The sequence below is a fragment of the Exophiala bonariae genome, assembly GCF_035927105.1.
Source record: "Exophiala bonariae strain CCFEE 5792 chromosome Unknown scaffold_23, whole genome shotgun sequence".
Lineage (NCBI taxonomy): Eukaryota > Fungi > Ascomycota > Eurotiomycetes > Chaetothyriales > Herpotrichiellaceae > Exophiala > Exophiala bonariae.
Genome location: NW_027042498.1, coordinates 527,905 through 542,620, shown reverse-complemented (window position 1 = coordinate 542,620; position 14,716 = coordinate 527,905). Strand labels below are relative to the sequence as shown.

General features: G+C 49.5%; 7 protein-coding genes across 7 annotated transcripts; 5 read left to right on the top strand and 2 right to left on the bottom strand.

Moving 5' to 3' along the window:
- Positions 1-152: 152 nt before the first annotated feature.
- Positions 153-962, top strand: LTR84_006251 (uncharacterized protein; the record flags this gene model as incomplete). The annotated part of the gene is made up of 1 exon (XM_064849812.1): positions 153-962. One exon carries the CDS (start codon positions 153-155, stop codon positions 960-962), a length of 810 nt encoding a protein of 269 aa, XP_064703567.1.
- Positions 963-1,369: 407 nt separating this feature from the next.
- LTR84_006250 (uncharacterized protein) lies at positions 1,370-1,646 on the bottom strand (the record flags this gene model as incomplete). The annotated part of the gene is made up of 2 exons (XM_064849811.1): positions 1,370-1,570; positions 1,626-1,646. The coding sequence occupies 2 exons, from the start codon at positions 1,644-1,646 to the stop codon at positions 1,370-1,372; spliced, it is 222 nt and encodes a 73-aa protein (XP_064703566.1).
- Positions 1,647-2,472: 826 nt separating this feature from the next.
- Positions 2,473-4,487, top strand: LTR84_006249 (uncharacterized protein; the record flags this gene model as incomplete). The annotated part of the gene is made up of 3 exons (XM_064849810.1): positions 2,473-2,700; positions 2,756-3,578; positions 3,628-4,487. 3 exons carry the CDS (start codon positions 2,473-2,475, stop codon positions 4,485-4,487), a joined length of 1,911 nt encoding a protein of 636 aa, XP_064703565.1.
- Positions 4,488-5,064: 577 nt separating this feature from the next.
- Positions 5,065-5,836, bottom strand: LTR84_006248 (uncharacterized protein; the record flags this gene model as incomplete). Its single annotated transcript, XM_064849809.1, has 2 exons — positions 5,065-5,638; positions 5,709-5,836. 2 exons carry the CDS (start codon positions 5,834-5,836, stop codon positions 5,065-5,067), a joined length of 702 nt encoding a protein of 233 aa, XP_064703564.1.
- A 529-nt stretch (positions 5,837-6,365) lies between these two features.
- On the top strand, positions 6,366-7,683 carry LTR84_006247 (uncharacterized protein; the record flags this gene model as incomplete). The annotated part of the gene is made up of 2 exons (XM_064849808.1): positions 6,366-6,515; positions 6,586-7,683. The coding sequence occupies 2 exons, from the start codon at positions 6,366-6,368 to the stop codon at positions 7,681-7,683; spliced, it is 1,248 nt and encodes a 415-aa protein (XP_064703563.1).
- A 904-nt stretch (positions 7,684-8,587) lies between these two features.
- On the top strand, positions 8,588-9,370 carry LTR84_006246 (uncharacterized protein; the record flags this gene model as incomplete). The annotated part of the gene is made up of 2 exons (XM_064849807.1): positions 8,588-8,766; positions 8,821-9,370. The coding sequence occupies 2 exons, from the start codon at positions 8,588-8,590 to the stop codon at positions 9,368-9,370; spliced, it is 729 nt and encodes a 242-aa protein (XP_064703562.1).
- Positions 9,371-11,757: 2,387 nt separating this feature from the next.
- On the top strand, positions 11,758-13,812 carry LTR84_006245 (uncharacterized protein; the record flags this gene model as incomplete). The annotated part of the gene is made up of 3 exons (XM_064849806.1): positions 11,758-11,950; positions 12,002-12,205; positions 12,260-13,812. The coding sequence occupies 3 exons, from the start codon at positions 11,758-11,760 to the stop codon at positions 13,810-13,812; spliced, it is 1,950 nt and encodes a 649-aa protein (XP_064703561.1).
- Positions 13,813-14,716: the final 904 nt, after the last annotated feature.

Sequence of the window (14,716 nt, the reverse complement as noted above, 5' to 3'; positions counted from 1 at the left end):
CGCACGTCCAGTCTGGTTCTGTCTCTTCTACTCATAAAAACTACAAGCACAATCAAAAGCACAGGTATTTCTGAACCGCAAGCAATTCCATACACGACCTCAAATCACATCAAAACTCCCTGAAACAACAAGACCCAGCTCCTTCTGTAAATATGTCGTCCAAGCCTTCCGTGGTTTTCTTCGGCGCTACTGGTGGTGTGACCAACTCGGCGCTCGTCCACACGATTCAAGCAGGCTACAAGGCCGCCGTACTCGTGCGAACACCAGCCAAACTACGACAACAACTTTCCGACCAAGCCATCGACGAAATGACCATTGCCAAGAACCTCGTCCTGAACGAAGGCAATGCGCTAGATGTCGCTGCGGTGAAGCGCACTCTCCTCTCGGTCAACGCCGGCCGACTACCGACATACATCGTCAGTGGCCTAGGCGGAAGCCCCAAGCTCAACCTCAACATGTGCCACCCCTTGCACCTGGCGACGCTGGACAACCCGGAGATCTGCGCGACCGCCGCGAGCACCCTCGTGACGGCGCTCGAGGAGATCTTCACCGAGCAGCCCGCACTCAAAGCCAACAAGCCGCTGTTGGTCTTTCTCTCCACAACGGGCGTCACTCGTGGCCCCGAGGATGTACCCTTCGCGATGCGCTTCCTCTACCACCAGACGCTCGCGATCCCACACGCGGACAAGAAAAAGATGGAGGACATCTACCGCGGTGAAGTCGAGAAGCAAGATCCTGTCTTCCGCAGTGTGGTCGGTATTCGGCCGACGCTGTTGAGTGGCACGGTCTCCTATACGGATGCCAGTGGACTGCAGGGTGTGCGCTCTGGCTACGAGCACAGGCCCGCAACGGGATACTCGATCAAACGCGCCGATGTCGGACACTGGATCTTCCAGAACCTCATCGACGAGGCGACGAGGAACCCGGAAGTAGAAGGCCAGATGGTTTCGCTGACCAGCTAGGTTGCTGGAGCGTTTTGGGTTTCGTGCTGTTTTTTAGGTCATGGGCAGGAATGCAATTATCCCCGCATATAGAGTGTAAGATTAGGGATTGGATAGCCTTGTTATATTGCTAATGGATTTTGGTTATTGAAAAAATAAGGCAGAAAGACGTTTATGAGTTTCGAAAGGTTGATTAGAATTTGAAACTTGAACGCTATGAACGGGTATCGTGATAATTCGTAGAAATACAGTTCCAGCCACTTGACGACTGATCGAGAACGTTTGAGGCGTGCAGTGGACTGCTGATCCATGCATCTATTGCCCCCTTCCATGCGCACCAACTGGTCTATACAACACGACCTCCGTTAACGCCTCAGTGTCCTCCGTTTGAGGCACCCATCATCATGACCGTGTGAAGAACAGATCGATCATATGCGACTCCTAGTCGTCGTACCATGATGGCGTCTTGTCGAGGTTCCTCGCTTCCTGCCAGTGCGACCGCATGTCAGGCATGAGATGATGATGTTGAAGAATGAGACGATGCCGTTGACGATGGCGGTAATGATGGAGCCAATTCCATTGACGATGGCCATCAACACGCTCCCGATGGTTCGGCAAAGCGATTGGACCTGGTGAATTGTTAGTAGAGGCTTAGGGGCAAGTTATGGAAGGTGAAGCACATACGCAAGAGACGACGGCACCCATTTTGAGTAGTAGTGTAGATAAGTGAGGATGGTTGAGGGATGTAGTATTTGTGGTGTGTTGTTTTGATGAACTTTATTGATGATGGTCAAGTGTTTGGTTTGATGTTTGTTGTTGTGATGGAGAGAGGAGAAGAACCTCAAAGCTCAGAGGGTTGAACCTTCTCTTTGTACTTTGCGATATCAGAGACTTGACGGTTAGAGCGGAAACGTAGAGATCGGAAATCGAAAGCGCATCACAAACTACATCACGTTTTCAGTTCGCTTCTGGTGGTTGCGCGTTAGCCCCAGACATGTTCACCGTCGATGGATGTCTTTCCCATCCAGTGCTTTGATGGCAATCTCACCAATTTGCGGCCTATGACGTACAGGTGGCCAGCACTTTCGAATCAGAACCAAGGCCCAAGGCTGGTCAAGGCTCGTGATGGGGGGTCAGAAGTGAAGATCTTTACACATTCCTGCCAGCCATTCGATGTAATTGTGGCGTAAGATGAAGCGGCTGCCGTTGCACTAACGCCTGTACGGCAACTTCCTGTGTCTTGGGATTACTGGGATCATGGCAAGAGCCACTCACCGAATCTCTTGGAACTTGGTCGTTCTCATTTCGGACAAAGAGATGTGATGTCATAGCCCAAAAAACAGGAATTCGTCCCAAGGTGGGTGCCCCTCACGTCACCGACCAGGGTGATCCTCGTCATGCGCCAAAGGAGTGTGGCTGATGAGTGTGGCGCCAGGCTGGGACTTTCAGCCTCGCACAATCTAACCTCAACCAATGGCCACTTTTGTGCGAGAGCCAAACAGCGTCGGTGCCGGTCCCAGGATGCCTGAAGATGTCCTCTCAGAATGAGCTGTATGACAAGTCCTGGACAGCAGCATTATCCACGTGGAGTTCATTTCTGTACACGTGCTTCTTTGCCCTTGTGGCTGCCCTCGTTGCCCGGCATGCCCTGGTCAAAATTGAGCCTGCGGTACCCTTCTCGATCGCAATCCCACCACAACTAGCATCTGACTATCAATGGGAAGTCAAGGGTAAAAAAGCCAAAGCGAGCGATCCAGAGGTATACAGTTTATAATGCTATCGTACCCAAGGAACAACACTGATGTTGGTAACAGGTCATCGGTTCGCGTATCTACCCTCGATGTCCAGCCGATGGCCGAAGCCTTGGGCCTCCCATCGACCCCGCGGACTCTTCCGATATCGATGCGGCCATAATTGCTGCAGCTTCAGCACAATTAAGATGGGCCCAAACCACCTTCGCTGAACGACGACAAGTACTCCAGACCCTCCTGCGGTACATCCTCGATCATCAGGAGGAAATAGTCACTGCATGTTGTCTTGACAGCGGTAAAACCAGGGTTGATGCTTGCTTTGGCGAGATTCTGGTCACTGTCGAGAAGTTACAATGGACCATCAAACATGGCGAGAAGGCTCTACTGCCCTCCAAAAGACCCACAAATCTGCTCATGTGCTACAAGTCAAACACCGTCATTTATGAACCTCTCGGGGTGGTCGCGGCCTGTGTGAGCTGGAACTATCCATTTCACAACTTCATATCTCCAGTGATATCTGCTCTATTCTCTGGTAATGCCATTGTGGTCAAACCTAGTGAACAGACATGTTGGAGTACTTCGTACTTTCTCAAGCTCATTCGAGGAGCCCTACATGCATGCAACCACAGCCCTATGCTCGTGCAGAATATCATTTGTCTTCCAGACGGTGCCGACTATCTCACAAGACATCCTGGCATCTCTCATATCACATTCATTGGGAGCAAAGATGTTGCACACAAGGTATGTGCATCTGCTGCAAAGGTCTTGACCCCAGTGACCGTAGAGCTTGGAGGTAAAGATCCAGTTATTGTCCATGATGATGCGAAGACGATATCGAGGTTGCCAAATGTCGCGTCGATACTCCTGCGAGGAGTGTTCCAATCTGGTATGTCGACCTCTTTCACCCTATGTCCTTCTCCTGACTTGATGAACAGCTGGCCAAAACTGCATAGGCATTGAGAGAGTCATTGCACTACCCAAAATCCATGACAAAATCCTCAGTCATGTCCTCCCTAAAATCCAAGGACTCAAACTTGGCTCGATTCTCCTTTCCCCTCCTGATTCTCCTGTCGACATGGGGTCGATGATCTCATCAAGCTCTTTCATAAAGCTCGAAAATCTGATAGCTACCGCCGTCGCCCAAGGTGCTGTCCTTCATTGTGGTGGGAAGCGCTATAACCACCCCGACTTCCCCAACGGCACTTATTTCCAACCCACACTGCTTAGTAACGTACGCTCAGAGATGCAAATCGCTCAAACCGAACTCTTCGCGCCGGTCTTCCTCCTCATGAAAGCCGATACAATCGACGAAGCCGTGGAACTGGCCAACTCGACCATCTACGCCCTTGGCGCCAGTGTCTTTGGGCACAACAGCCACGATGTGCAAAAGTGCGTCCGAGGAATCAAAGCTGGCATGGTGGCCGTCAACGATTTCGGAGCCTTTTACATGTGCTCGATGCCCTTTGGCGGCGTTAAGGCTTCGGGTTATGGCCGCTTCGGCGGCGAGGAAGGCCTCAAGGCCCTCTCCAATGTCAAGAGCGTCTGTGAAGATGCGCCTTGGGCAAAGCTCTTAGGTATTGGCACCCAGATCCCACCAAAGTTGCAATATCCCGTTAGTCGAGACGGCTGGGATGTCTGCAAGGGCGTGGTGGGCACGGGGTATGCCATCGGTTGGGCAGAATGGGTGGGGAGTGTAACGGGATTGCTTACTGCGCTTGTGAGAAGTGATCGTTCGATTGTGAGGAAAGCGACAGATAAGAATGCTGAGAGTCTCGATCCGGATACGAAGACGTGAGTGCATGAAAAGTAGTGTACAAACGAAAAGCAATTCATAGAGGAGAAGCAGGCCTGTATTATTGTGCTCATGCTAGCCGTTTAATTTTCTAAATTCTGGGACCTGTGATAGCCATCGCTGCCACGAATCCCCTTAACGCCCAGTATATTCTGCCGTTCATTTCATTTGGGGAGACTTGCGAAGTGACTCTTTTTCCTCGCACAAGCTTTGTCATTCATGTATTGCTGTCCATGATGGACGGCGCTGGTAGGTCTATGTGTGGGTCTTGAATGTTATAATGAGCCAGCCAACGACCAGGTTTGATCTGGAAGCGTGGCTTTCTGTGCTTCATCCAGTCTTATGGTCGATTTGTGAAAGTGAAGATGCGTTGAAGTCTTGTCGGGAGCCACAACGATCAGTAGCGTCGCGGTGCTGTTCCGTGGAATTACTTAGTCGACACAAATCCATAGATCCTCACGTACTTGGGCCAATCGATGTCCTTCGTGGTATTGGTCAAGAGAGCCGTGCCTTCGTACCATATGATCGCAGAGATTGTGAGCCGCGAAGAAGTTTCATATCTTGTCCACCGTAGGGTAATTCAAGTCGTCGCTTCACGACTAGCCTTCCACTTCCTCAAGCGCCGTGCAATATCACCTTCAGTCTGCTGCATCGGATTGAGTTTCTTGTCGCGCACCATGGCGCGGACATCGTCGCCATGTTTCTCCACCAATCTCGTTATCCACTCCTCCTCGCGCGAGCTCTGATGTCTCGGCCGCTTGTTCAGCAGCATCTCTTCTTCATGAGCCGCCTGCGCTTCAAGCTGAGAGATGATGTCGTTCTGCATCTGTGTGCGCCGCACGGGTTCGTCGGCTTCAACGTCCATGGGCTCGTTGAGCGGGTCGTTCAGCGGGTTAAAGTTCGTTTCTGCCTCCGTCTCAGGGTGGATGACACGAAGAATCTTTCCGGTCTCGGGATCTCGCTCGACTTGGATTTCTTGGGGTGTTATCTTCGCCCTGGCCCGTGGACCGGCGATCGCAAGGGAGTCGCGAGTCGGTGGTTCGACATCTTCGCCCGCTTTGGGGATTTTCTTCTCTGTGCCCCCAGATGCCGAGTTGAGTCTGGAACTCAGTCCTAGTCTTTTGTAGTTTTGCGAGAGTGTGAGTTTGCGGTCCCTGTTGTCTGTGTGTTAGTTTCTGAGGACTGGCGATGTCTCGATTGGGAAGGACTCGTTCTGTTCCATACCAGTTTTGCTTGATGATCTCGTTGCCCAGGAAGTTGACCTTTTTCTTGCCAGCTTTTGTCCGGTTGGACTTGGGTTTTGCCTTGGAGATCGAGGATCTGTTCTTCTTCTTTTGTCTTTCCCGCCCCATCTTGATGGTCCAGTCCGCTTCGTGGGTACAGAAATATGTCTCTTTGTCTCAGGTCTTCTGTCTGGGTGTGAAGCAACCACCCAACTTTTCTTGTTCCGACCGCAGTTGAAAAGAAATTGCCAAGCGACGTTATCGATAGGGGAGTTAATTTTCCGAGATGCCGATGAAGGCTTGCACGTGATTAATGGTTTTGAACAATCTTTCGTCAGTGCTGGCGACTATGATTGCTCTTAGTGGTTCTCCTCCTACAGCTCACAGAATCGATTCGGATAGATTGAAGCAGAACTCATAGTCTTCTCACTGGAGTAACAATAGTACAATGTCGATGACGTCCGTGTTTGATCATGCTTGATATTGTGGTACAGCCGGCTTAACATCGGCGATAAGGCCGCTATCGATAAACCCCCCTGATACACTATCCCTATTCACGCTTGCGACAAAGGTACCTTAGTTGTAGGTTTACCTGAGTCGCGTGTTCTCCCATCATACATCCAGAACAATATTCAACGTCCACAAAACACAAGCAAACATGACTATCCCTTTACTACGGTCATTCCCTATAACACGCTATGTGTCATGTGCAATATTGCTAGGGCTTATTGCTACAGTCTGCGCCGAAAAGGCCTACGGTAAAGACATTGGCTTGCTTACCCCCGAGGAAATCGAAGAGAACCTACAGGTGCGCATCCCTTTGTTCCATGATGCCAGCACTCTGTGTATACCATTTGTAAACTAATCTCTTTGTCCAGCAATGTGCATTTGTACAAAGATTGTCTGATCACAAAGTTCAAAATGCACCTCCCCATGCATCCTTAACCTCCAAACTCTTCGAAGTACTATTTCCATCCTCATCGCCGGCCGTAAATGCTCTATTAGCGACAGCATATATTTCTGGACCGCCAAACTTCCTGCTCGCATTATGTCCACCAAATATCGATCCGTCCTCGTTGAGCATAATGGTGGCGTTTGCAGTTGGTGGTTTGCTAGGAGACACTTTGTTCCATTTGCTACCAGAAATCTTCCTGGGAGAAGACGAACATGACAAAGCAAAGTTTGTAATGATTGAGCCAAACAGAAATCTGCTGCTTGGCGTCGGGATCATTGTTGGACTGGTAACATTCATGGCGATGGACAAAGCCTTGCGCATTGCTACTGGTGGAGGTGGACATTCTCATGATCACAAACACGAAGCAGATGACCATAAGAAGGCTTCCAATGGCTCTGCTTCTGGTGTTTCCAAGAAGAAGTCAAATGGTGATCTACGGAAACGAAAGGGACAGCAGACGGGCAAGTCTGAGAGCTCTGTGGTAGAATCACAACCTATCAATCCCTCTGTGAAACTTGCGGGTCTGTTGAATCTCATTGCCGACTTCACACACAACATCACCGATGGACTGGCTCTGTCGTCTTCCTTCTACGCCTCCCCAGCCCTTGGAGCGACCACGACAATGGCTGTCTTCTTTCACGAAATCCCACATGAAGTGGGCGACTTTGCTCTGTTGATTCAATCGGGCTTCTCCAAGCGCAAGGCAATGGGTGCACAGTTTGTCACTGCCGTCGGAGCATTCCTTGGTACTTTGATTGGTATCTTTGTGCAAGAGTATGGAAATGGTTCAACAGATGCATCTGCAGGTCCAGTCAAAGGAATTTGGGGCACAAGTCTTCAATGGGGTGATATGCTTCTACCCTTCACTGCAGGCACATTCCTCTATGTTGGAACTGTGGCTGTGATTCCGGAACTCCTGGAGACGGGACCTAATAAGGGCGAGGAGTTGCGAAAGACAGCTTTGCAATTCACAGCTATGGCTGTTGGTGCAGCAATTATGCTTGGCATTTCCTGGTCCTGAGCATTCAACTCTTCGATAGTTGATGATCCACAGCGACTGATACATTGATGAGGTGTTCCAAGCTATACAATTACAGCTGGGGCCTCTATCGATTCCCATCTTGTCACCCAAATGCTGGACCAAATTTTACAGCATTGTAGCCGACAATGAACCAACGTTCTAGTGCACACATCACTCATAGCTCTATCACTTACCACCATTTTTTTTAGAGTAGCGACTCTTGAAGAATCTGGGGTCTCGAACAAAGAACCACGACATGCATCTAGACCTGTTCATGTTATCCGTAGTAGCAAAGACAGACCCGCAACAGCCTCTCGATTTGGAGTACACTGACTGGCTCGAGAGCAATGTAGCCCAGTCTGTATATAGGCAACAAACCATGTAGCCCCTGTGGGAGGAGTCCAAATCACATACGTCAACCACCGACCAATACATGATACAGAGTACAATTGACATGCCACGCCGCACCATGAGTCGATTCTGTCCTCGCACGGATATGTCCTCCAAGCTGTGTTGCTCACCATGTGGGGCGATCTCCGGCTAGGAGGCGTCAGAGTTACCGAGAAACAACGTCTTATTTGAACGACCAAGAGCCTTCCCGCTCAACACCTCGTGCTCCGTGCCAGCATTTTGCATCGTCGTTGGCTGAACACAATTGCTTAGATGCAAGGCTAGGCCGGTTTATCTGTCCCCATGACATTGAGCTTCTTTGGAAGCAGTGACTAGGAACATGTTGTGTCTTCTAGCTTAAGAGTCGACACATACAAAAATGCTGTTGTGTCGCATCATCTCTGGCAGGTGGACTTCACATTTATCGCGACGTACGCCACCTTGATTTTCTGTCAGATTGCCGTCGTGTCACTGCAGTCTTCACATTCACTACACTCACTTTTAATCTTTCATAATGTTGGCCCTGTTCGCTCCTTTACGACCTGGTCATCCACGCAGGAACAAATCAATCATCTATGGAAATCCGACTGTTCAACCCTCGATACCCCGGCCTAAGATCAAGGATAACATGGCTTCCACCACCTCTGCACCACTATTGCCTGATCAAATCATTCCTGGGGTTTACCTGTCTGAGTAAGCCCACTTTGCCGTGAAAAGATGATCAACATGGACACAACTTATGATCAGTAGCATTCAGACGGCTCGAGCAGTCCTCAGTCCAAATTATCAAACACCCAACCGACCCAAGATCCGGTATATCTTGTCCTTGCTCAATGCAACTCACCAACAACCTCAGATGCTCCCATCTCAGGAGCCAGACTTTGTCATGAAACTCATCATGCTCCGTGACAATAACAACGAGAATCTTCTGCAAGTTCTTGACGAAGCTTGCAACTTCATCAAGTCAAGTCTTGGGAACAAGGACGGGGGTGTGCTCATTCATTGCCACCAAGGTGTGTCTAGATCGGCATCGGTGATGATCGCCTTTGTGATGGAAGAGATGGATCTGGAATACGAAACAGCACTTCGCTATGTTCGGCAGGGACGCCCCAAGGTCAATCCAAACCCCGGCTTCGTTGCACAGTTGGAAATGTGGCATCGCCTGCAGTACAACATCCGGGAGAAAAATGGAGAGCTCAAACAGGAGTACATCGACTGGGGAAAGACAAACAAGGCGAGAGAGGCGAAGGAACTTGCTGGTACAAAAGAGATTCCAGGCAACAAGGATACGTCTTGATTGCTTGATGAACTGTTGTATAAGCCAACTCCGAGATTTGTCTGTTTACAAGTCTTGCTGTGCATCTATGTCTCGTCCTGTATGGACGATTGTTACCACTGTTTCTGTTTGTGGCTCTTGAGACCGCCCAGGCGACAAGGAATGATTTTTCCGAAAACCATTGACCTGTCACCAAACCACAAGAAAAGAAGGATTCCCGCACCACACCATGCCTCTGCCTCGAGCAACAAAGGGAACCATCAAGCTGCTGAAGCATCAAGAATGGAGTTTGGGAGGTGCGAGGTTGTCCATGGACAGGATGGCGGGGTCACCATGGCTGCTCCTTCCCTCAACACCGTGGTTTCCACATTTATGACCCGGATGGTCCAATGAGCAAGCACGACACCAACTCTAGCCCAATCGCATCCACCTGAGTGCTCACTGTCTTTGCTGCCATCTGATCAATTCTCTTTGCAGATTTCTCTCTTCAGTCGACTTCTCTCATGCTCTCGACATTCCTTACAACTGGCAAGACTCTGGCTGATTTTGCCGTCACTATTGCTCGCACTTGTCGTCGACTTCTCGCTGTTTCCAAGCGTCTGAAGCATAACCAAAACCGTCGTCTATCCGTCACTTCGCCAACGCTCTTGCCTCGTCTTTTCGCTCTTTATTCCGTTACTTCCTCGTTCGAATTTCCTCTGTCCTGCTTTTGACTCCCAAACACCTGAAAGTCAAGTCTTTCTCTCGATCTTGACTTCATCTCTTGTTCTTTCCTCTTCAGCTTCTTCTTTCCGTTTTCTTTCTCCATCCAGACGTTCGTCTCCACAAGCTGCCTCTCTTAGTGCAGTTTTTTCCTTCACGAACCTCGACCGTTTCTCTAACTTGACTCTTCTGTCTACCTTCCTCGCTTTTTGGAGGTCATTCTCCCTCTGTCACAGTGGTGGAAGTTCAAGCAAGGTAAGTCAATTGGTGGTTGGACATCCTTAGGTGGTTTGGGATGCTGGTCGTGAACACCAGGTCTGCTCCTCCTGATGTGTCAAAGCCTTGTCCACGATGTTGAACAGACTTGGCCCCGCCAATCCCCATCCCAGCTTTATTCATGCCGTCCTTCTTTCCTTTCATGTCGGCAAACGTATTGTCCCTCGCTCCGTTGAGAGAGATCATCTTGTTAACTCGGGCAGACATCCTAGAATTCCTTCTATTTCTGAGCGTTCCGGAAGTTGCCCTTCATAGTGGCACGGTTTGAGGTAAGTCGCCTCCCACAACGAGGCAGGCCCTCTGTCGAGCACACTGCTTACTCTAACTAGATTGACCCTGTGTGAGGTCCCAATTCTCCCACCAAGCACAGACACTATACCCTCCCTCATCCCAAGCACGATAGACCTGCCCCTACCTCTTGATACTCACAAAAGAAATGAAAACATGATGGGACGATCTTGTGACCTTCTCATGTGTCACTTTACCAATTGTAAAGAGCCCTTCAGGGACCTCTACCGACAGCACGAAGTCATGAAATTTCACCAATCCAGGGTCTATCTACAGGCAACAATCCAGGGTCCTGATCCCAGAACTATATATCTATACTTATCTACCGACTTTTGTCTCTCTCAACCTCCTCTACACTACCACCTTTTCTCTCTGGTTGTCAAGACATCCCACTAACTAGTACTCGATACTACAGCTGCCTCCATCCGACATCGAGAGCTTTTACAATTCCTGTCTTTGACCCATTGTGATCTCATCATCGCACAATTGTTTCTTTTCTTTCTTTTTTCCAGTTGCAAAGCAAAGAGCTATACGACAGACAGTCGAAGCACAGGTGTCTACAAACTACTTTGATCTGTTTTTCCAACGTTCCTCGCAAATTCCTTGTTTCGCCCAAGGTAAGTCAAACCTCTGTTCAATGATGAAAACCTATAGCACATCTGCACAAATCACAGACCTGATCCCATATCCAAATCTACATTGCCATGACGGTCCCATCTACAACTGTCAAGCATCCATCGAGCAGTGGACCAGACTGTGTAGCAGCTGCAAACAGGCTGGTCATTTTCAGACAAAGCCTGAAATGCTGGTGATGTCGCTACTGTTGCTTCAGTGCCAGAGCATGTCAACCTGCCAGTATCAGTCCCTGGTCATCAGTCCGGCACAGGCGTTCTGGCAAGGCTGAAGCGAGTCTTCAAAGCGGGTCTGCCTTGGGAGATTACCGAATGTGGCAACCAAGCGGCCAGGAATGGCAGCGCGACAATCACTTCACTCACAGGACCCGCTGCCTACGCCTTATTCCAACGTCGTCCAGCCTTGTCTCAATGCCATGATGCTTCAATACTCTACGTGCAAATAAAGCTAACAAGTGGTTTCAGTCCTTTGATTTCATTATTGCCGTAACTTTATCCTCACCCTCCAATATGGTTTTCACACGGAAGCGACAGGCGGAGGACGATGCTGCTCAAATTGATGTAATAGATGCAGCATGCTCTGCAGCCGTCTCTTCCGGCACTGCCCCTTCTGCACCATTGACAGAAGATGCGACGGCCACTTCAAAGAAGCAGATCCGCAAAATTTCTGCAGTTAAACACCAAGGAACTCTGAATGGGAAATGTAAGTTTTCGTCCCCTGTGACTTATGTGTCGTCTTCTCATTTATGTGCAGGGCCAGTCCGGAAGCAGAAGAAGGTCAAACTTGCGGATCGCGACGACGAACATGCAGGGAACATCAACGGCCAATTGCCAAAGCAGAAGCAGAAGCAGCCTCAGGTCAAGATTGAGAGTGACGAAGAAGAACATGCAAGCAAAAATGCGCCATTCACCAAGGCAGAGCCTGGGCCAGCCACCAAGGGACGTCGGTCGAACAAGAGTCAGTTCCTGTTGCAAACTACTTTGTGGAACTGTTGAAGCTAACAGACAATAGTGGTCCCAATCAATCAGAACACCGGAGAAGACGAGGAGTATAGTCCAGCAATCGCTTCGACAATTTCTGATCAACGCCAACAACCAATTCGGTTTCTCCGCAGACGAGGCCAGGGTGCAATCGTTCGAACCGTGGGTGTAATCACGCTCAAAGTCGCTCCACGCAGATTGGCGGGTTTGTCTCGTCGAATGCATATGAGAAAGCTTGCAGGAGAGCGACAATTGCAGAAGAAAGCCCTTGCAGCGGAAGGTATTGAGGCGCCTACCACCAACAAGTGGAACTTCACATTCGGTGTTAGCAAGTTGGAGTACCACAATGCACCAAGACCAAGCGACATCGAACTTGTTGCGGAAATTTTGGGGCGAGAGCGCCCATCTCTGCTCGCCCAAGCCAGCCAAGACAGTGCTGCCACACCTATGCATTCCGGGAAACAGTTCACTATTGATGCAATCGTCCGTGTGATCCTATCTCAGTCAAGCACAAATGAGGGTGCACTCGACGCTCAACAATGTATGCTCCACGCCTACCCTTATATCGTCAACGGCCAAAAGGTAGTTGGTACAATACCAAACTATCATCTGATGCGGATCCAAAGCCAAAGCAAGCTTGACAAGGCGCTCAAAAGAGGAGGACTCAATGCCATCAAAGCTAAGGCCATCAAAGACTTCCTCGATAAAATTCACAACATTAACCTCTCCTCGCTCATGGCTGGAGAAGTGACTTACAGGTACAATGCGCCGAACGCTCCAGATTTTGTGCCAGGCCTACTTTCAGTGGATTATCTGAGAACCATATACATCACCAAAGGCAAGCAGGCCCTATTTGATCATCTGGTCGGCTTCAGCCTGATCGGTGTCAAGTCGGCGTCTTGCATCATGGCCTTTGGTATGGAGCTCCCCGTATTTGCGGTCGACACTCATGTTGCAGGGATGGCTAAGTTGCTCGGTTGGGTTCCTCAGGACGCAAAGGAGGACGATATGTGCTCACATCTGGACGCAAAGATCAACGATGACATAAAGTTTGATCTCCATCAAGATTTCTGGCGCCATCGTCGCGCTTGTGCAAGATGTGGCCGAAGTTCTCCAGGGTCCTGGGCTTATGAGAATAGCACTTGTCCTTTGGAGCTCTTGATCACCCGCCCCAAGCCAAAAGAAGTCGCGACCGGCAAAGAAAAGTCGGTCGGCAATGCAAAAGATTCCAGCGAAGTCGAAGTGTCCAATATTCGAACAAGTGGCAAAGCGAAAGCCTCAAATAGAGCGAAGGTGCCAACAAAGAAACAGCCACGTCCACCTGTCATCAAAAAGGTAGACGAAAACGTGCTCAAAGCACGAGAAAATGCACTCATCGCACAGGGAAAGATCAAGGTCACCTATCGTGTCGATGACGATTTCGATGCTGCAAGCAACGTTTTCACAATCAGGTCAGTGTGGATCGAAGACTACAGCATGGTCGAGGCAGATGTCCAGCTGGTGCCAGAGGACGAAGGACCAGTTGAAGAACTTGAAATTCCACGGAAGCGCGACGTCGCATCTTTGAAATGCGTAGAGATTTGATCTGAGGTGCTATGGTCTGAGTTTTTATTGCAATTGAGTTTACAGCGCGTGGGAAGGAATTTGAGAGTTCTTCTGCATTCTCCATACCAATGGAGCTTGAATTACGCAGGAGGAAAAGTAATGATTAGATATTTGCATTTTATGGGCATGAGAGTTGCCCGGATCCTGTCGCCTTCACAAATCCAGAGGCAATACTGTTATCGCAACATACATAAACAGATATAGGCTAGTTGAAGAAAAGCTATGCTTGCTAGCTGAAATTATCAAGGGTATTGAACCTTTCTCTGAGTTGAACATAGCAAGAATGGGTTTAAACCAGTGCCTAGCGAACAAGGCACGGTAGATATGAAGATGAGATGGTCATAGGGATCGCTTCCTGGACCAATCGCATATCTACGGGTCAAGCTCCTTCGCCACCATGTTAACCTCTTGTTTGGATGTTACCTTTCCCCACAACCGACCTTAATAACCTCACACTTTCATCCTAGTTCGAAGCACTAAGATTTATTCCAAGCAGGGTGTGATGCTTGCAAAATGCTTCTTGGTTCTTATCTCTCGCCCCAGGCGTTGCCTCAACAGGCAGCTACGGACCCAGGACAACGATCAACCGGTATCCTCGGTTCCTAGGCCATGTGTCTACCAATCAGGGCAGACAAACATCAGTTCCTTCTGCGAATGCATCGTCATCAGAGCTTCGAGAGACATCAGGAATGACGCTAGGTGCTTGTGCCTTTGTTAGTTCCTCTGGTACCTTGCTATCTCGGGCAAATCCGACGTGGTAAAGTGGGATGAGCATCGCTGAATTGTCCCCCGTCAGGCCAGACATCTTCCTCCATTCCGACATGGTTCTAACCAAAGCTGCCTCGGTAGGTACGGAATATCATGACACTAGATGATGAAAGGT